The sequence below is a fragment of the Chinchilla lanigera genome, unplaced genomic scaffold (assembly GCF_000276665.1).
Source record: "Chinchilla lanigera isolate Chin_1 unplaced genomic scaffold, ChiLan1.0 scaffold00004, whole genome shotgun sequence".
In the NCBI taxonomy this organism is placed as follows: Eukaryota; Metazoa; Chordata; class Mammalia; order Rodentia; family Chinchillidae; genus Chinchilla; species Chinchilla lanigera.
Genome location: NW_004955405.1, coordinates 8,637,409 through 8,658,580, shown reverse-complemented (window position 1 = coordinate 8,658,580; position 21,172 = coordinate 8,637,409). Strand labels below are relative to the sequence as shown.

At 34.8% G+C, this 21,172-nt stretch overlaps 1 protein-coding gene across 2 annotated transcripts in view; it reads right to left on the bottom strand.

Annotated features, from left to right (window-relative positions):
• Rap1gds1 (RAP1, GTP-GDP dissociation stimulator 1) overlaps nt 1-21,172 on the bottom strand; it is a gene marked incomplete in the record, with an annotated part of 153,488 nt that overhangs the window by 50,024 nt on the left and 82,292 nt on the right. For both annotated transcript variants that reach the window (XM_013517446.1, XM_013517447.1), the window contains 1 exon segment: nt 11,460-11,606. In XM_013517446.1, coding sequence (XP_013372900.1) covers nt 11,460-11,606 — 147 coding nt within the window.

Here is a 21,172-nt window from a genome sequence, read left to right as displayed (position 1 = left end):
TGAGCAACTAATTTGTTTCAAGGTATTAAATATGCCTTGGATTTCCACAATGGCACTTCATGGACAATTACTTGTAGTAAGGTTGAGTGCAACTTAACCAAAATGAAAACCAGAAGTCTAGCCTCTAATAAGCTAAGAAGAAAGACGTGAACATTTTTATGTATGTTCACATAAAACACTACTACTGTCAATACTGGTCCATCCAAAGATACAGTAACGTTCTTTTAATTTTAATTCTTTTTCTCTTTTAATATTATACACTATTTTCAAATTACTAGTTTCCTCCCTCCGAATTTTTTTTTTACAGTTACCTATTTGGAATCTAAAGATAGAACTCTACTTCTTACAAAACACATTTCTTCCATAGTACAAATCCCTTTACCGGGTTTGCTTTCTAATCTCTTTATTACTCTTACAGTTCTTAATCTGTAGGTAAGGAGGCAGGTATGTGAGTATCAGGAAAGAACAGAAAGGAGGGCTGCAGTACTCTGGTGGTCTTTGCTGTTAATTATTCCTGGCTTTAGAGTAAGGTATGAAGAGATACAGCCAGCAGAAGCTTACTGTCCCTGCAAATTGGTAAGTGGGTAATTACAGATAATTATCTGATTTGGTTGTTTGGGGCTGTGTATACTAGAAAGGGGCCTATTAACAAAACAAAAATCCAAGAAAAACCTGAGAAAAAGGGAAAATTACATTTAGAGTTCAAATAGTCTAATAAAGCAATTTGAAATTTTGTAACAGAATTTAGAAGTTGATTCTAATTGGAGTTAAAAAGAACACATATCTAAGAAATTTGTTTTAATACCGTGATGCAATTTTTTTCTTGAATATACAACACAGCAATCAACAAAAATTCACAATATTGACAACCAAAATATTTATGTTACAGGAGACAGTGTTATACCTGTACATCTTATGGGCAGAATACTTGCATTATGATTATAGTACTTAAAATGACCACGCACCAAGGAGCTTTCCAAACTAGGATCATTATGATTACTTACCAGTAAATAGAATTCCTTATTAGTGGATCTCCTCTGCATATCCTTGTTCTTTAGCAGTATTATTATGTATTCATTTTTGACTAACCCATCAATAACTGCAGAGCTGCTGAATCATTAGAAATGTCAGGTACGTAAGCGTGAGCACTAGCGCATGCATTGAGTGTGAGTCAAACTCTGCTCTCTGTCTGCACATATGTAAGCATCACACACCCCCTCAGTACTGTTGGTACAAACTTCATAAAAATCCAACAGTCTAGGGACATCAGGGGAATACATTTTACGAAGTAGCTAACAGGAGACTGCCACTTGTAAGATGCTCCTTATGATTGCCTAACTTGGCATCTCTACCACTACCTTGGGCTGCTTCTAAAATGTTAAAAAATTTGGTTCCAGAGAAAAGGGCATATTTTTCAGAAATGTTGCAGTGCTTAACAGTCTCCGGCATACAAATTGCACCAGTAACATTTGAAAGTATAGCAGATAAGGAGGAAAAGTAGCACTGGCAAATGGTGTAAATTGCCATAACTCATGAAAATCATGTTACTTCATGAAAATACATTTTAAAACTACTCAGGAGCCAAATTAATTATATACTCACATACAACACACATACCACACACAAGGGAAAAATATTTAGTTTTCCAACTGGATAAGCTTGTTTTGGACTAATTGGGAGCTCACTCTTATATCTACTTCTAGGATGGCAATGGAAACAATAAATTTGTTACTACATTGCACACAAAAAATTCTCCCTGGAAAACTTCACTCAAACATGCTGATATAAATTTTTCTTTTTGTGGTATAAGAGGCATCCTAGAAGTGAGACCCCTGAAACACATTCAGAAGATCAGGAAGTCAAAATTCTCCAGATAGTGTAGAAAGGATGGCAAAATTGCTGGCAAGTTAGCCTGAATCAGGCTGACACTAAACTATGCTAGCTACTGTGTTCTTCACCATAAAATAGAATGTTATTCACAGCAATTTTAAAAAACATTTTTCATAAATGTTTTTATTACTTATGTTAACGTAAGAGGTTCGTTAATTTAAAAGATGTGCTACTTTTAAAACTTTTTCATCTCATTTAGAAAAACAAAATTTCTCCAGACCTTTAGTAGTAATTTTAAATGTCTAACAGGGGCTACAGAGACCAAAGTTTAAGAACTACTGTGCAAAGGATTATCTAATTCTTTCTGAGAGATGGTAAGGAGGGGAAGAGAACATGGAAAAGACATTCTTTAGGTTCAAAGATGTGGTTGGCATATATTATAAGAGGGAAAAAAATGAAAACCATGGTCGAATTCAACTTTGGTGCATAGGTATTTTTAGAGAAATTACCTTAATAAAGCACCTGAACTGTATCTCGCTTATATGAACAGGAGCTCTACTTGAGCCAAGGAGAATGTTCCAGATTTAGTCAGCTTCCCAACTTCAGATATAATTTAGTATGTTACAATTAAGTAGCTTCTATTTTTTTTTTTTTTTAATTAAGGGATCCTATTTGTGTGGAATAAGTTGGCATTAATTCTTACTAACAGAAGCAAATGACTAGTCTGATCACACTTTTGTGAATGTTTTTTAAAGGATAATAACTGACATACTATCATGAAATTAGGAGTGATTTTTTTTTTAAAAAGGGATATGACTTTTAAATGAAAGACTAACAGGAAGAAATTCTTAGAACCAGAAATCATTTACATTCTTTAAACACACTGGAGAGAATACATGAAACAACTGCGAGACTAAGACTTTGGCATTGCTCAACAAAGACCAGTAACTCCAGGAGAATGTTTCTCATAGTTCAACAGACAACAGCAACTCACAAAAATGTACCCCAGGCCCAGTAGTGCAAACACAAAGTGTGAAAGACAGTCTTTAGACAACACCACGTCATAAATGTCTGAAGACTTTTAAAAATCTGCTCCTGACACACATCACAAACACATACTGACCAAAATACAGACGACAGAGGCCCTAGATGATCTATGGGGAAGAAGAGAAAGAAAGGCACTGAGGGGGTGCAATACAGATGCATATACAAGAGATATAAGGCAATCAACGCATGCGCTGGTGTGAACACTTACCTACCTACATTTGAATCTCAATGGTTCCAAGTTCTTCAGGTCACTCATGGAAACTCCAAAGAATGGAGATCTGGAGAGAAGATCTCAAGTTGAGGAACCTTTTTCCCCTGAGTTTTCAGTTCTATGTTTAAAACATTGGTACAGACTAGATTCTAGGTCCAGAAAAGTATGCTGAGAATTCCAACAACTCAATTGAAGTTATGTTGATCAATTACTTAAAAATAAGTTTCTTACAATTAACATGTTTATTTTTTCCTATGTTTCCTATAGACAATGTTAAAAGATTATTAACCTTATTGGTAAGAAGGATTTAAGAATGAAACTGTCAAAACAAAAAATTCAAAATATAGTTTCTATGGTACGATGTACATGTTATATGTATATTACTCATCGTATAAAGATGTGATATTGCTATATATTGCATTAAAAATCCCACCTACAGCTAAATGAGTTGTATAAAGCTGAGACACTGAAAATAAGCAAATCTAAGTCTTGATGAAAAATCCTTATCCAAACTGGCTAAAAAACATTTGAGCATTTTAAAGACTGAAGAAAATTGCCTCTGACTATCTGTATTTGCAAAGAAGGGCTATCAAAATGAAAAATCAGAAACAATGTAACAGTGACATGGCTTTTTAGAATTTAAGCAAGTTTAGCTCTATAATACTGAAAGGAAACTGATTTAAATACAGGTACTACGGGAATGATCGGTATTAAAAACTAAACTACACACAAAGCCAGGCGTGTTGGTGCACACCTATAATCCCAGCACTCTGGGAGAACTGAGTCAGGAGGACTTAAAAATCCTCTAAGACATGATCTACCATTAAAAAAAAAAAAAAGCAGCTGGGCTGTAGCTCAGTGTAAAGGCCTTGGGTTCAATCTCCACCTCCCCCTCCCCCACCACACACACAAATGTGCAGGTAGCCTTTTCAGTTTCTGATTATCAGGATCTATTTGTTGGTTTGTCAAGAAAGTACAGAAGTTGTATTCTGAACTTCGTGTTTAGTGTATGTAACTAGACTACTCACAGGTATTTATAGTCAGTTGTTTTAAAAGCCTTCTCTACACAAAACATGCATATACATTTCTCACAAAGATTACCCCTTTAGTTTCTAAGCTATACACCTCAATGATACAGAGAAACTTCAAAAAGAAGAAAGACGAGGGAGAGAAAGAGAGCAAATCAAGGTGTATTAGTATTGAGAATACTGGAGATTCAAAAAAAAAATCCATTTATCCTAAAAGTTAATTAAAACAAAGAATTCAAAAGTTCTCTCTGGGTTCTAAAAGTAAGGTAGTTTCCACACAGTAAAAATTTCCTTTTGCAGAAGTTCCAGAGATAAGTGACAAAATTATATGTATGAGAATAATGTAAAGTAGCAAGAATAAAAAACTTAAAACAAAAATATCGTAAGAGCTTTATTACTCTTAAGAAGGCCATCACACTGTTCTCAATTCAGTGTCACCTAGGGATTTTATCTTAATCTAGTAGGTAATTCTACCCCATATTCACCTAAGGTTAATAACTACAGATCAACTTTTGTTAGAATGAATACTGCTATAAATAAAACTTCTACAGATATATCTACTCTTACTCCATGCTTTAATCTCAGAAATAAATTGGTCTTTAAGGTTAAAACTGATTTCTCTTTTTTCCCCCTAAAACGACTGATAGCAGTTGTGTAAGCACCTCTTATTAAGGAAAAAATAAATAAATTCCAGTCTCTGCTTACATAGCATTACTGAAATAAAGGCCATGACTATTCGAAGTTTAAGTGTAAGCATGAAGTTTTGCCTAGTAAATTAACTTAAATGCATTTAACTTGTATTTTAATGTATATCTTACAAATATGAATGTGAAAATGTACACATTCCTTATTTTACAAAATTATATACTGGCTTACAGAAAAAAAAACTTCACTATTTACAATGGGCAACTATTTTGATTTAGGTTCCAGACTGTAATATTACACACAAGTTACTTACAATGTACAAATTGTGTTAACAAGACACATGTGAATATTAAAAAGATTGGAGATTTCTAGCCAATACTTTTTCAAATAGTATTTAACTGTATTATCAGTAAACTATAAGCAATTCAATACTGACTAGATTTTACCTATAGTTAAAACAGGATTGCTAATTTTTATAAATGTCAATTTATACATGATACTCTTTATTTCCTCACTGAATGGACTGTTTAAATGACCTAAGTTAGAGATGCACTGATATTTGGTCAAAGTCTATTTAATAACCACCCTATGGCTAACTCAGTTCTTAGAAGGCCAAAGAGCTCAATGTCATTTCAGGAACCTAAGAATTTGTGCATGATCAAGTCCCATGTACTTGATACATGGGAATTTGGAAATTTGTTACGTTTTGTGAAGATGAGTTAAAAAAAAGAAAAAGACAACTTTGTCACCTCAAATTTTCACAGTAAGGGAAATCCTGAAAACAATATCCAACAACGTCTACGATTAATCGTCTTCATAATTCATAAATATCATCTTCATAAAGCAATTGGAAAGAAAACATGCTACAGAATGAGGAATTAAAACATTACATTGCTCCTCTACAGCCCTCAGTTTCACGCATGTAGTATTACAGTGGGAAGTGTGCTATGCTACTTGAAGAAGCAACCTAGCAGCTGATAATGCTAAAAAAGTATTAGTCCTGTAATAATATAATACCAACTTTAAGTGTTAGGCCACTAAAACCATGACAGAATAACTACAATAACCAGTTAATTTTTCTGAGATAAAATTTTAAAATCTGGCAAGCTATCCATTAATAGCATTTTTTAGTAACAGTTTAAAAGAATTATGATTAAAAGCTGAACTAGTCTGTTTAAATTTAGTAGGCAGAATTAGCAAGAAATACTACAATAACTGATCTTAGTGAAATTATTTTTAAAATGCACTTATAGCAGAACTTCATGAAAGCAACCCATTCCAGCAGAAAGCTCTGTTGGGAAACAAAGCAAAAATTAAGTAAATTTTTTTTTAAAAAGTAAATAATAGTAAAGTAAGTAATAATGAAAACCTAACAATTTCTAAAGCTGAGCTTTAAAAAAAAAGTAACTTGAAGATATATCTCTTAAGTTTTTATAAACAGGAAAAAAAAAAAAAAGAACACAAAACACATTTAAAATATTGCACTGGAAAAATTGATAACACCAAGAAAAAAACAGTGATTGCAAAGATACAATTAAATACTTTGAATTGTTTTTCACCTTAAGGTTAGACACAAAAGATTCTGAGACTTAAGCTCTGGAAATAGTTCCTCATTCATGTGCAGTTTTTCTAAATATGTAATATCTAGAAAATGTTCCGTATCACCCATAATAAAGTAATACCAAAACATAAACACATACTTCAGGCCAAAGTGCTTTTTAGGTTTCCAATCAGTATCACTTCTTATTCATTTCTACCCCTAAGTAGGACAAAAAATAACCAAAACCAAGTAACTGGCCTGGGCTCAATAGGCAAATTACTATGCTAGTTAGAAATGTGAAATTCTAGAAAGTATAACAGCTAACATTAGACAGTAAAGATCTTTAAATTAGGTGATAAAAAATACTTCGGACAACTATTTTAAACAACTGACTGTAAGTACTAAGCTTAAAATTTAAATTAACTATAATACCTCAAAAATAGGCCCAGGAGTTACATTTCCTAATCACACACATAGCCTCCCTTCAACCATAGTTAGGTTGTCATTAAATCCATATAAGCAAATAAATGTGACAATTATTATGAAGACATCTTAAGAGACATTTCAGAATCTATAAAAAAGAGAAACAAGGTTTTCAATAGCAAGATGTTAATAAGAAATTAGAGAAAACAATTTGCAGAAACCATATGTATAAATATATACATATCTTATATATACATAAAATATGGGTCAGGTGAAGAAGTCATAGTACATGTTAATAATTTTAGAAGAACTAATTTTTCCTTTTTCAATGGCATGTTTGCTGCCTCTACTTTTATAACATAGCTTATGCAAAACTGTAGTCTTTACTGCTCACCATCATTTAAAAATTTCCTTTGGAATTTGACTTTTCCTCCCCTTTTGTGTCTGTAGCATAACTGTATTAAGAAAAAAATTAAACCCTCAATTGGAGTTTTTGATAATGTATTTATGTTATGAATAATTTTTGATACTGTATTTTCAGTTATGAATAGTTCCTGGTCTTTCAGTGCTTTATTTTACATTATGGATTTGTTTCCATTCAAACTGCAAGCAATTTGCAAGTGTACATATGCAGGCTTATTAAGATTGTAGATCACCTGCAGGAAATTTTAAACTACAGTTCTGGTTCTTATTACTTGTTTTCAATGCCCTTTTATGCTACTGCCATGTATCTGGATAGGGAGTATCAAAATAGTGGGAAAGCTTATAATACTTCTAACTTACTACAGAAAATGCTTTCCAATAGTATATTTCTTTTCCAGGTATTGATTTTGTTAACAAAAATTTTAGACAACACTAATATATGAGAAAGTATTTTCCAAGCTAAAATGTAATACTATGATTATGCAATATGATGGTTGGGTTTATGACTTTCTGATCTTACAATAGTAACAATATGCATTCAGGAGAAATCATAATCATTTAATTAAAACATACACTTTGATGTTTTTCTAGACTAGTGACATGTGGTATGATATTGTCTTGTGATGCTGGGCACATAAGCAGCAAGCCACAACTCCCAGTTACCCACGTGACAATGGCAAATGATAAGCCACAGTCTACTGTGACACTAAACTCTGATGTCCAGTAGATTAGTATATTAGGTGCACTTTTGACTTACAATATTTTTAACTTGTGATGATTTTTATCGGATATAACCTCAATTTGAGTCAGGAGAACAGGCAGATACCTGAATAAAATTTTTGGGTAACCAAACTAGGAAAATGAAATACCTATAAAGAGCTAAGTTTCTCATTTGCAGAATCACTAAAATTGTGGATAAATTTTATGTGATTTGTACTGAACATGGTGATACTTTTGTCCTATTTAATTTAAATACTTCATACAATTACTGATACAACTTCTCTGGCTCAGCAATTATAACTTTTACCATGCAGATATTCTGCACTTGTCTGACAACAAAGTTTCAATTGCATCCAGCAGCTTAAAAATCAGGTCTTGAGGTAGTTAAAAAAACTTATATATGAACATACATACAGGTTTTTTTCAGATGATACATAAATGCCTTTATCTGAAACAGCATTTTCATAATATACCTATTTTCAATATATTTAGAAAACATGTCTCATTCTCTACTTAATTTAATGGATTTAGAAAATAGATACGCTGTTTTCTTCAGGAAAACTATATTGTAGTGTCTTTGTGAGAAATTTTAGTACTAACTTATCTACAAAAACTTGATCTCAAGGGCTAGAAACCCTTGAGCAATGGTTAAGGATTAAGTTACTGGGCATAAAGGCAGTCAATTTTTCTGCTGGAATAGAAAGGAGATATTTGCCACTCATATAGTCTATTCAAATTAGCAAAGCCTTGAGTATGAAAATTTAATGATAAGTACACATAAAAAGAAACTTCTTGTGTCACTTTTAAAACCTCTACTGTTTTTTTTGGTCTCAGTGACTCAATTTAGGTAGACAGGATCTGTATCAAATCATTTGAAGTTAGCAATAAAGATATAATATTAGTTTATAACACATTTTAAAGAAAAAAGTAAATAATGAACACAACAATAAAGATGCTTAATAATAAAACACAGCAAACAGGACATAAGTATCAAGAAGAATCATTTCACACATGATCATGTCAGACAGAACAGAAAAAGGAGGAAGATAAAAGTCAAAAGTCACGTTTGTTCCTTAAAAATACTAAAGGTATCTTTTTTCTTTTGGTGGTAGTGGGGATTAAACATCGGGCCTTCACACTGAGCTATAACCCCAGCCCTTGCCCAGGTAAGAATCAAACTTGTGATCCTCCTACCTCAGTATCCCTCAGGGCTGGGATTCAGGGATTACAGGTGTGCACTACCATGGCTGGCTAACTTCTATTTTATCTAAGTTTTGAAAGGTACAGTACATTCAAATTGCAAGTTTCAGAATAATGGAACCAAATCAGTATTTCCCCAATAATATTAAGACAAAAGATAACATAGCTTTCCAAAGTAAGTAATTTCTTGTGAATATCTGAACACTAGAAAAAAGCTCAGTCTTAAAATTACGTCATCCACTTAGACTGTTTTCTACATGGTGTTAATCACTTCTTCACTTTTATACACACTGTGACAGTCTATTAGAGGGATTTGATCACTGTCTGCTTTAGATGAGAATCAGTGATGCTTTTGGCCTCTTGACAACTTTTTACAAAGATAATGAACAGCCTTTTCAAAGGACTAATGACTAGTTTAGATGCATAACAACAATAATTCTACTATATCAAAAGTCTGCTATAAGTTCATGACTAATTTATTTCATTTACCTTTTAAAATATTCTCCCACTCCAGTTTTCTCACTTTTTCAAATGTCCACTCACGAACGAAATTAAAGGGTGAAAGAAACAAATGAACAACTGACCAATGATTTCTTTGTGCAATTCAGATACCTTTATACTATGGCTAAATTTCAATTATTTAGGAACTAACTATTCATTTTGTGGACTACCCAGACTCCATCCTTCATGTTTCTTCTGTTCATATTTAGGATATTTTTTCTTCAAAAAGGACTGGCCAGAAGGGAGGAAAAACAGAAGTAATTGACCACATAAAGACAACCAAATGCTATTAACTCAAATTTAATATGTAGTCATACAATCAAGAAAAACTTGTATATTATGGACAATTTCTTTTTGTCTTTTTGAGACAGGGTCTCACTGTGCAGTTCAGGCTGGCCTTAAGCTCACTTTGTAGCCCAGGCTGGTCTCAAACTCACAAGGATCCTCCTACCTCAGCCTCCCAAGTGCTGGGATTATAGGCATGCACCACCACGCTGGGCAAGGACACTTTCAATTTAGAGGTTACAACTGGTGACCCCCAACAGGATGAAACTTGCAGGCATTTTCCAATCAGCATTACAGTGTTAAAAATAGAAAGCAAATAGAAGACAACATTTAAACATCCTGTTATAAGGCAAGTGAGATTTTCAGCTTCCTGATCCCCCAGATAGAAAGACTTCGCAGCATTTGGCTGAAGTGCCACACAGACATTGAGCTAGAGAAGTGCACTGGCTCTCCCTATCCATGGGACGAGTGCTCTTCCATCTGGCACATTTCCCACCACTCACTGACACAAATACTTGCAGCCATTCATCAAGGGTTGTCTTTCTTCTTTTTTAGTTATTAAGAATATTTCTTTGGATACATGAATAAAAAAGCAAAAAACCAAAACAAGAAGAAAAAGTCAAGAGAGCCACGTATTTATTGAACACCTGAAGTAAATAATAAAATAACACATTCAATATGCAAATAATATGTCTCTATAAAAAAAAGACTGCAATTTAAAATGCCATTATGAAAGAAACTACACAAAGAGCTTATTTGTGTTACATGCCAGAGAATATACTGGAGTTTGCTTGATCCATACAGTATTTCACATAAGATGATGAACGATATTTTGTGGGTTAAAAGTATTATAAAGTCTTAGTATCATTTTTATGTTCATTTCATCAACAACCATACAGGTACCTGAAAATTGTTGATGTCATTTGTTACTAGGATATAAGATGTTTTAAAGGGAAAAGAAACTGCTGTTTTTTAAAAGACTATTTAATTTCTAAACAGAGCTACCTGTAATTACTTTGAACTTTATTTTTATAAAGCCAGATTTTATTAAAAGTTTTGCTTTAAATTCTTTCAAGTGAATGGAGCAACTAAAATAATTATACTTCTAAAAAGACAATGTTTATGTTTTGAATTTACTGTTACTAATATAAAATAATAAACAGGAACCTATTCTTAATATTGTTTACTTTTAAAATGTTTACAGAAAGGGGGGCTGGGGATTTAGCTCAGTGGCACAGCACCTGCCTGGCAAGCACAAGGTCATTAGTTCGATTCCCGGTACCAGAAGAAAGCCAAAAACCAAAAAAATAAAATAAAATAAAATAAAATAAAATGTTTACAGAAAGGAAGCAAGAAAGCTTAAGCTATACTTACAAAATTAGATTTAGGTTTTGGTACTCATTAACATGGGTCAAAAACTAGTCTCATTTAGAAAATCAGACCATTTTGAAATTTTGAAATATTATAACTTAATGTGAGTTAACTATTAATTTTATATGCCACTTATGAATCCTTTGTTCATCATTCCTCAAATACTTGTGTACTACAGTAGAGATGATGTTTAATTTTTCCCCCAGAGAGAAAGCAAGTTTTCAGTTTTGTTTACCATTCTCATTGCTATAGTTCATCAGCATGCCACAAAAGACAGTCAAGAGCTTCTCATTGGCGGGATCTGTTCTACTGCACAGTGACCTTAAACGGTCAATTACAATCTGTGCACCACCTGCTTGGTCAACTGCACTTCTGCCCTCATCTGTAAAACAAAGAGTTAAATTAAAAATAAAACAAAAAAGAAAAGTACCTTATAATTTCAAATACAAAACATAACAATATCTGCTATTCCTTTTCTTGTAAGTAGAAAATAAGCGCAAGTAGGGCACTAATATGTCTTTCTGGAAAATACAAAACAAATAAACATGGAAATGGGGTGGGATGGGGAAAAGAGACAACTACTTTCTAATAGAAAAAGATTATCCTCCCTGGCATTACATAAGAGCTTAAAGAATTCCTTTGTACCCTTGTTTATAACATGGACTTCTCTAACTCAGAAAGGAGAAACAGGAATTAAATGATATTGGCATAAATTTTTGTCCCTCAACTTGAAAACCATTAAATATATCTTTCTATCAGCAGATTTCAAAGTCAACTGTTATCACAGAAAACTGTATGGGACACAGTACAATTCTAGGTCATAATATGAAATTCCTACAAATTAGTACTAGAGTCATTTAATATGGCATTTTCTGTTGTCCAGGATGTTCCCCTTTTTTGCATTCTTAATTTGTGTTTCATTTTTCCTTATTCTCCCTACTCTAGCTCATACCATTCTATTTCAGCACTACAACCACTGGTCAAATAAGGTCCAAGATATTTTTAATTGTGTGTACAGGCACAACGCAAACACAGAGCAAGCATCACAACCAGTGAAACATAAAAGTACTTTCAGAATACTTTCTCACCTTTGAACAAATGGAAAGAGAAAAAAAGAGAATGTGTCTTTTTATATCTGACTACCTTATATTAAACATGACAGTCTCTAGAACTGTGCTATCCAACAAAAATATGATGGTCACAAGTGTGATTGACATGTGTAGTACTGTATATTAGTAGACACATTAAAAAAGAAATAACAGATATTAATTTTAAATATTATTCTAACATGCAGTGTACAATGAATGTAATACCTTATATTCTTTGTAATAAATCTACAAAATACAAGTGTATTCTACCCTCAGAGTTACAGACTCATTTGGAGATTCAATCACATTCCAATTGCTTAATAGCTAAATTTTGTGATTGGCTGCTAAAATGGGCAGTTCATCTACCAGTACAAAAGAATTATAGCTATGAAGGTAGTAAATGAAAGACTTAAATTTTCCAAAGAAAACGACTGAAACTAAGGCAATAGCTTCATAAACAGTAAGTGACGCTGAATCACAGCACACACAACAGCACATACAAACAACATATGGCAGGACTTCATATATACTAGCTTCATAATTGTTGAGAAATTTTAAGGAAATCTTAGCTTTATACCATGCTCATTTAATTTTATTATATTGGTCTACAGATGCATAACAGAACCCTACATGAATGGAGCTAGGAAGACCACACAAAGTTCTTACACTGCCAGAGTATCTAGTCAGATGAAACAGCAAGAACACTGTTAAAACCTCTTTAGAAGTCTAGTTTCCAGAGTTCTGTTTTCCAGTAACATAAATTATCCAAATTATTGGGCAATCTGTATATAGATGTCTCAGAAAAACTTAACATACTCAGACACTCAATAATACAAATGTACAGTAATATCCCATCTTTAAATTGCAAAAGTAGAACAATATTCTCATTAGTGAGTAAATATGGGCTTTCAAAATATAAATCATGTACACTTAAGACTTGGAAGTAGAAATCTTAGAAAACAGCTAAACTAAGCTTCAGTTTCCTATGTCAGGACACTAAGAATAACACAGAAAAACTAAGGCCAGAAACTATGTGGAGCCTTTTTGTAGTGAATTTTAAAAAGCTAAGTTGACTTCCTATCAATACTAAGTTGGTTAGTGGACAAAGTTGCAATAATAAAAGCTTAACTACAATTAGAAAGCAATGACCTATGTGTGCTTCACAGAAACAATACTTATCTCCACTTCCTCTACCCCTTTGCTTGAATTGTGTCTAATATAGCTCTTTACTCATTAGTTCCTAAGTTGGTTACAGAGCATAAACTCAATCTCTACAGTAGAAATTATCAGCAAATTGGAGAGGAAAAGAAAAACAAATCACATAACACTGTAACTTACCTGAGTTCAGAAATTATTAACTACTACTATAGGAAAATTTATGCAATTTCTTTTGTTGACAAAACAGCCACAGAAATAAGGTGAGAGAAGATTTTATTGAAATATTTAATAGAATCTAAGGATTCAAAGGAATAAATAATGTGGTATATATCTTTACAAAAAAGTGACAAATTTTAAATTTACAACATATTACAATAGCTATTGCATAAGTAGCTATAAATTGGTTTTCTATAGTCAAAACAGCCCTACAGCTTTGATGTTATGCCACTGAAACAGCTATCATTATTCACCACTTAATAATTTCCTAAAGAGTCTTTACCCTAAACTCATATCCCTGAATGCAGGCTTACCTTTAATTCTTTTCATAACATGTAATCTTACCTTACAGGTTCATAATCTAACTTGTGAAGCACTCTAAACTGTCACCTCTAGAAAAATACAACTTAATCTTCCATAATGGCATCCAACCAGACGAAAAGTATAATCCACTGACGCCTTGAGTCCTGTTACAATTTTTAGTAATGACTGAGAGACTGAAGGAAAAGCAAAAGCACTAAGAGAAAGCCCTCCAGCATTCTCCTTCCCCAAGCACAAGGGGACAAGAGCAGACAACAACAACAAAAGAAATCTGAAGAAGGGACTGCATTAAACTATGATTAGCAAAAACAAAATGTGAGCCACATCTTGACTCAGTTTGACTTTTGTTCCACACTAAAAGCCCAACATAAGAGGAAGTATGCTCATTTCTGGAGATTAAATACTGCTAATCTCAATCCCTACTATTTTTTAATATACAATGTTCAGCATTCAATAAAAAACTGAGATACTTAACAAAAGAAAAAACCTGTCAAAAGATAACAAAAAGAACCAAATTTTTAAGTTGATATAAATGATATTAAAACTATTAGACAAAGACATTATGCTCAATATATTAAGTAATCTAATGGACAAAATGATTAATATCTATTAACAGATGTGTAATTTTAGAAGTTTTTAAACAGGCAAATTTATGAGTTAAAAGGAAACACAGAAATAAAAAAAAAATACAGTATCAAAGATAATTATTTCAACAAGCTGAATAGTTGACTCAGGTAGAAGCAAGGGAAGACTCAGTGAGGTTGTGGAGCAACAAAAATCATTCAAGCTGAAACATGAAGGGCCCAAAAGAATGCTCATGAGAGGAACCCAGAGCACCTAAAGAGCAGAGGGAACGGGCAAAAGGTCTAACAGTGGTGTAAGTGGAATTCTAGAAGGAGAAGCGACAGACAACAAAGGAGACATAGCTGAAGAGTTAACCACTGAGAACTTTTCCAAATATAATGAAAGATTCAGTGTCTCAAATCCATAAAGTTTAGAGAACCTCAAGCGAAGGAAATAAGGCAACTCCACGCATAGGGATGCATCAGTCAAGCTGTTGAAAACCAAACAGAGATCTCTTAAAGGCAAACCAGAAGAAAACAAGAAATACGTATTACACAAGAGAAAAAATACAGCAGACTTCTATCCAGAAGTACACAAATTAGAAGACAATGGAATGGTAGCTTTAAAGTGTAACTCTGAATTCTACGCACAGTGACATTCCCTTTCAACAAGTAATGTAATGTAAAAATGTTTCAACCATATACAAGCTAAGAGAATTCACTGCCAACAAACTTATGCATAGATTAATATGTTTTTCAGAAGAAGGTATACAATCAAAGAATAAATTGCACTGAAAAATAATAAAAAGTGAAAATAAAAAGACAAGACCATTTTCCTTCCATTTTTAAAAATTACTGTCTAAAATAAAAATACTATGGGGTTTCTCATATATGTAAAAACAAAACATGGGAACAAGCACAATGGATTAGAGCAAGGAACTGGAAGTACAGATTTATATGGTTCATAAACTGTATGTGATATGACCTAATATTTGAAGACAAACTACAGGAAGTTCAAGATATGCATGGTAAACCACAGGGACTCCACTAAAAAAATTAAAAGTGGTATAACAAATGAATAATGGAGATAAATAGGAGGACTAATCCAAAAGAAAGATAAAGGGGGAAAAATGACCAGAAAACTAAGGAAACAGCAGACTTCATGTAAATATCTCACTTAAAAGTGAGAAGTCATATGGATAAAAAAGCAAGCCCAGCCATACTGACTATAAATAAGCCCTATAAAGTTAAGAACATTCAATAATATTGAAAGCAAAAGGAGATAAAAGATTATTCAAACACTACTCAAAGGAAAATTGGTATGTCTACATCGTCAGATAGAAGGTATCAAAGGGGTAATATTTATTCCTAGAGATTAGAAGTAGACTGTACAATGATATGGAGTTAATGCAGCAATAAGATGCAACAATTCTAAATATGTAAGCATTCATAACTAGAACTTCAAAATAAAGCAAAAACTAGCATGGCATGTTGGCACATACCATTAACCCCAGCACTCCTGGAGGCTGAGGCGGGAGGACTGCAAGTTAAATCCAAGCCTAGGCAATAGAGACATTTGTTCTAAAATAAAAATGGGACTGGAATGTAGTACAGTCCCCCTGACTGGGGCAAAATGGGAGGGAGGGTAATGAATGAGTGCATTGACACAATGTGGGAGAACTGACACACCCAAAACTACAAACCAGGTGCTTATTAAATATTAATTTGTGTCGGGTACAATGGATATAAATATGAGTATCAGAAGATTGCTTTCAATGAGATTCTATGCCTATGAGGAAGACAACAGTAAAGAGAATGAACACTTCAATACAGTTTTTTACAGCATGCTATGAACTACACAGGAGAACACATACCTCTTCTGGATTAGTGGATAAAGAAAAAAAGAGAAAGGAGGATTACATACCATTTTACAAAGCCAGACATTGTGTCTCAGCCTATAATCCTAGCACTTGGAAGGCTGAGGCAGGAGGACTGCCACAAGTTCAAGGCCAGCCTGGACTATATAGAAAGACTCTTCCCAAAATCAACAAAACAAAAACAAAAACAAAAACAAAAACAAAAACAAAAAATTGACTTCACAGAAATAATATGCATGTAATAAACACCAGCACATTCATCTACAAATAATGATCAGGTAGATCATTAAAGATCAAGTAGATTTACACAGTAAAATTAAAGATATGGATTACTTGTAATCTAAGTTAAGTACTGTTTAACGTAAGTAATATTTCGTTATTTAAAGTACTGATTACTGAAATATACTGCTGACTAATCAAGGTACTTCAAAGTGTGACTAAATTAGTACTCATTCTTCTTCATTTATAAAACATTTCTGAGAATGCCTACTATAGTCTACACACTAAGATCCTAGTAATAGAAAGATCATTCACAATTTTGTTTAGGAAAGGTGAAAAAGAGGAAGTAAAAAGAAGGGGCGTGTAAAACTATAAATATAGTTTAAGTGGGTGGCTGCGACCCTGATTTACCTCTTCCCAAAAAAGGTCCTTGTTCTTTCCAGGTACATTTGCTACGTGACCTACTTCTCTATTGGAACAATATGACCTAAGCAAGTAAACTTACAATCTTAGTGGCTGATCATAGTTTTGTTCAGCATTGTACGTACTGTGTGATATTGCTCTATAAAACTTACTCTGTAAAATGGGGTGTGTGGTCCCCTACTATTGCTCAGGAGCTATCCTTCTCTATTAGATAAATATTTCTTACTCTTCACCCACTGTCCTTAAAATTCATTCTTTGGTTTTGTGAAAATGAACTTTTATCTCACATCTAGCTGGTTGTGATTTACATTTATTTCCCCTATATCATTTGGAGGCCCCAGTGAGATAATTCAAAGAAAGGAGAAGTTTGCTTGTGTTTCATGGATTCTGGATTGTGACTCCTTTAGGTACTCACAAATTACTGACCTTGTTAATACCTTAAAAGTACATGTTGCATTTGGACGTATGTACTAGTTGGTAAATTAGAGATCATTGCCTGATCTGTTTGACTTGTTACACAACAGCATTAGGGAAAAGTAACAGTAGAGTCTTCCCTAGTGGACTTGGATAGCAACTTGAGTTTATGAAATGCTATAAAATGTTGTTTTTAAATGAAATCTAGTTTATATTTAGGAAATATACATGCCTACTAATGAATGACAGGACTCTAACTGCCTGTAAAAAGCAATAGGCTGGCAGCTTTCTTAAGACTTGGGGGACAGGTTTCACTGAGACAGTCTGGCCTGATCCCTCTCTACACCCTAGAGGGAATGTTGAGCCTGCTGTCTCAGTTTCCTTTTCAGTCTGTGTCTTAGTTACTTTTTTCTCGCTGCTGGGACAAAATACCTGACGCCCAAAATTAAGGAAGGAAAGGTTTATTTTGCTTACAGTTCGTGGAAGTTTCAATCCATACTTGGCAGATTATAAGGCAGAGTGGCATGTGGCAGAGGGCTGCATCTCAGGGCGGCAGCACACAGCTAAGCCACAAGCACCCACCAGGGCGGAATCGGGGAGGAATGCCCCCAAGCAGCTTCTTCCTCTCCCTTACATATGCAAACTATCCACTCCAGGGCGGGTGCAGCTCTCACAACCATATTCAAACTCTAAAAGCCTGCCCCATGTCCGCATGAGGCATTGGGGGGACAGACAGACATAAACCATAACAGTCTGTTATTCCACTAGTGATAAAGCAATCTCAGCTCTTGAGATTGCCCACCCTCACCTTTCCAGGATAAGGGAGCGTGACTCATGGGCAAGATGTCTCAACTAACCATGAGGGTCAGAAGAAAAGACTTCCTTTCTCTGATCTCTTTTCTAATCTTTTCCTGTCACTGGGTACTTTCTTTTATTGGAAGCAAGTTCTGAGAAAGGTTAGGAGACAAAAAACTTACATTGTCACATCTTTCTCCTATCCAACAGCTAAGAACTTTAAGTTGGGCCCACAGAAAATAGAAATTCACTAATGTGGAAGAGAGGGAAGTCCTTTTAAATAAGGAACATACTCAGTTTAAAAGAAAATCCTCAACCTCCTAGCTCATCCACACACACCTACACCTGGTTCTCATCATTTATGTGCATAGGGGAACTAAAATACGTTTGCTAATATGTAAGCTGTGGTTGATAAATGATGGGTACAAGTTTTAACCTGTCAATTTCCTAAATGTGTTGCAGATATAGCTATGAAAAATTGTACTGCTATTAACATGGGTGCAAATATACAGCCATGGTATGATATTTTTAATTCTTTGCAAAAACACGCAGAAGGGGAATACCTGGCTGAAATGGGACTTCGAATCCTACTTCTAAGCCTAGTGAGGAATCTCTGCACTGATTCAACAGTGGCTTCACCAATCTACATTCCCACCAGGAGTAGAGAAGGATTCCTTTCTCCCCACAGCTTTTCTACCATTTCATATTGGTTGATTTATTGATGATAGCCATTTTTTCTGAGGTCAAATGGAATCTCAGTGTTGTTTTAACTTACATTTCTTTTGATTTTTTTTTTTTTTGTCCATTAAAATTTGTCTTAAATAGTTGGGTGCTCCTGTATTTGGTGCACAGAGATTTATGGCTGTTATCTCTTCCTCTTGCAGTTTCCCTCCAAGTATGTAGTGACCATTGTCTTGGTTACTTTTTTTTTGTTGCTGAGACAAAATATCTAACACCCAAAATGAAGGAAGGAAAGGTTTACTTTGCTTATAGTTTGTGGAGGTTTTAGTCTATATTTGGTTGGCTCTGAGGCAGAAGATAGCAAAGCAACAAGAGCAAAGAGGAATGGCAGCCGAACAGCAAACAGCCAGAGCAAAACTGAGGAATGGCGGAAGCAGCTTCTTTTTCCCTGCCTTACTTTGTAAACAGGCTACCCCCACCTAAGGGGCGTGTAGCTCTCACATAATCTCCATGCCCTCCTCTTCCACAGGCTCAGGATGTATATAAAGTAAGCACCCTGGCTTCCTGCTGAGTCACTTAGCCAAACCTCTAGACTCCCCAAGTTGACACAATGTTTTAACCATAACACTCCACCCCTTGTCAACTTGGCAACCAGATATCTTTCTTTAAACCAGTTTTTAGACACAAAGACATGCTATTATATTAGAACCATAACATTTCACCCCCAAAGACTCATGCACATCTCTTTATGCAAAAGGCATTTAGTCCATCTGCAAGAGTTGCCAAAGTCCTAACAGTTTTATCATTGCTGAAGAGTCCAAGTCCCAAATCTCCAAGATGAAGGCAAACTCTTAGCTGTGACCCCCTGTATAAATGAAAAGTTAAACACTCCCAACATTTAATGGCACAAAATAAGCAGTACCATTTTAAAAGGTATAAACAGGGGGATAGAGAGCATTGGGACCAAAGCAAGTCCAAAATCCAGCAGGGCTAACATTATGTCCTGTAATTTTATATGCAGCATCTGAAGCAACTTGTGGCACATTGTGAGCTCCAAAGGGCTTGCATGAGTCTATCCCTATGGCACTTTTGGTGGTTACGGCTTTTACGGCTTTTCTCTTAGGCCCACTTTGTTTCCTCCTTGTAGCTTTCTTTTGATGATCTACGGTGCTGGCTTTTCTAAACTTCTGAGGTCTCTAGGGCACCTTTTGCTTTATACTCATGGCTTTACACACCGCCCTCTCAGGGGCGCACTGCCTGGCCTCCCAGGCCTTTTGAAATCTGGGTGGAAGCCTCTTTAACCTCAGAACTCTTGCATTTTTTATGCACTTAAAGCCTGGCCCATGGGGTTGATGTCAAGGTCTGCTGCCACCTGGAGCAGTAGTCAAGCTTTCCTCTCTCTTGGCCACAGGGGTTGAGTGCCTGGATCGCTGGGCACTCCGCATCTAATTTTGAGGAGCAGATTTTTTATGCTGCCGCCATTCTGGAACCTGGTGCGACCGCCGCCGCCATTTTGGAACATGGTGCTCTGAGGCTTTTTTCTCAAGGCAAGGTCTGTCACCTTTGCAGTTTTGAGGCTGCAAAGGGTGGAGACTTGCTGCTTTTTGTGATGCCCTCAGGCCATCTTTTTTATTTTTCTGTTTTTTCTCAGCAATAGAGATCTCCTTAGCCTTATCTTTGCAGTCCACAGCATTACTGGAGCTTTCTTTCCGGCCAAACTCACACTTTAAATGATCCTGCTGGGCTCTTTGCGCTTGATTTTTAATATAAATCTGGCTAAAAGCCCCCAACAATAGCCATGCCACTTCCCCAACATTTGACTGCCTTGAAATTTTTTTTGCCAGATTAATCAGTCCGCTGCCACCCTTAATCTCAGTCTTAGGCAAAGTCTCTGGACATGAACAAAATTTAGACAAACTTTTTGCCAAGCCATAACACACATCGTCTGGAGTCTAACGACCAATGCAGTCCTTCTTCCCAACAGAAACCTCCCGAACCCGGTCTTTACCGGCACAATTTCTATCAGCCTTCTGGGCTTCTGAGCTCTGACCATAATCTTCCAGACAGAACAGTCAAAGCTGTTCTAGCGCTTCTCTTTTAGGCAACATCTCTGAACCTTTCCCAACACTTTTCACAAGCCATTTTTAAAGGCTCTTGAACCACATGGTCAGATATAGTCACAGCAACGACCCC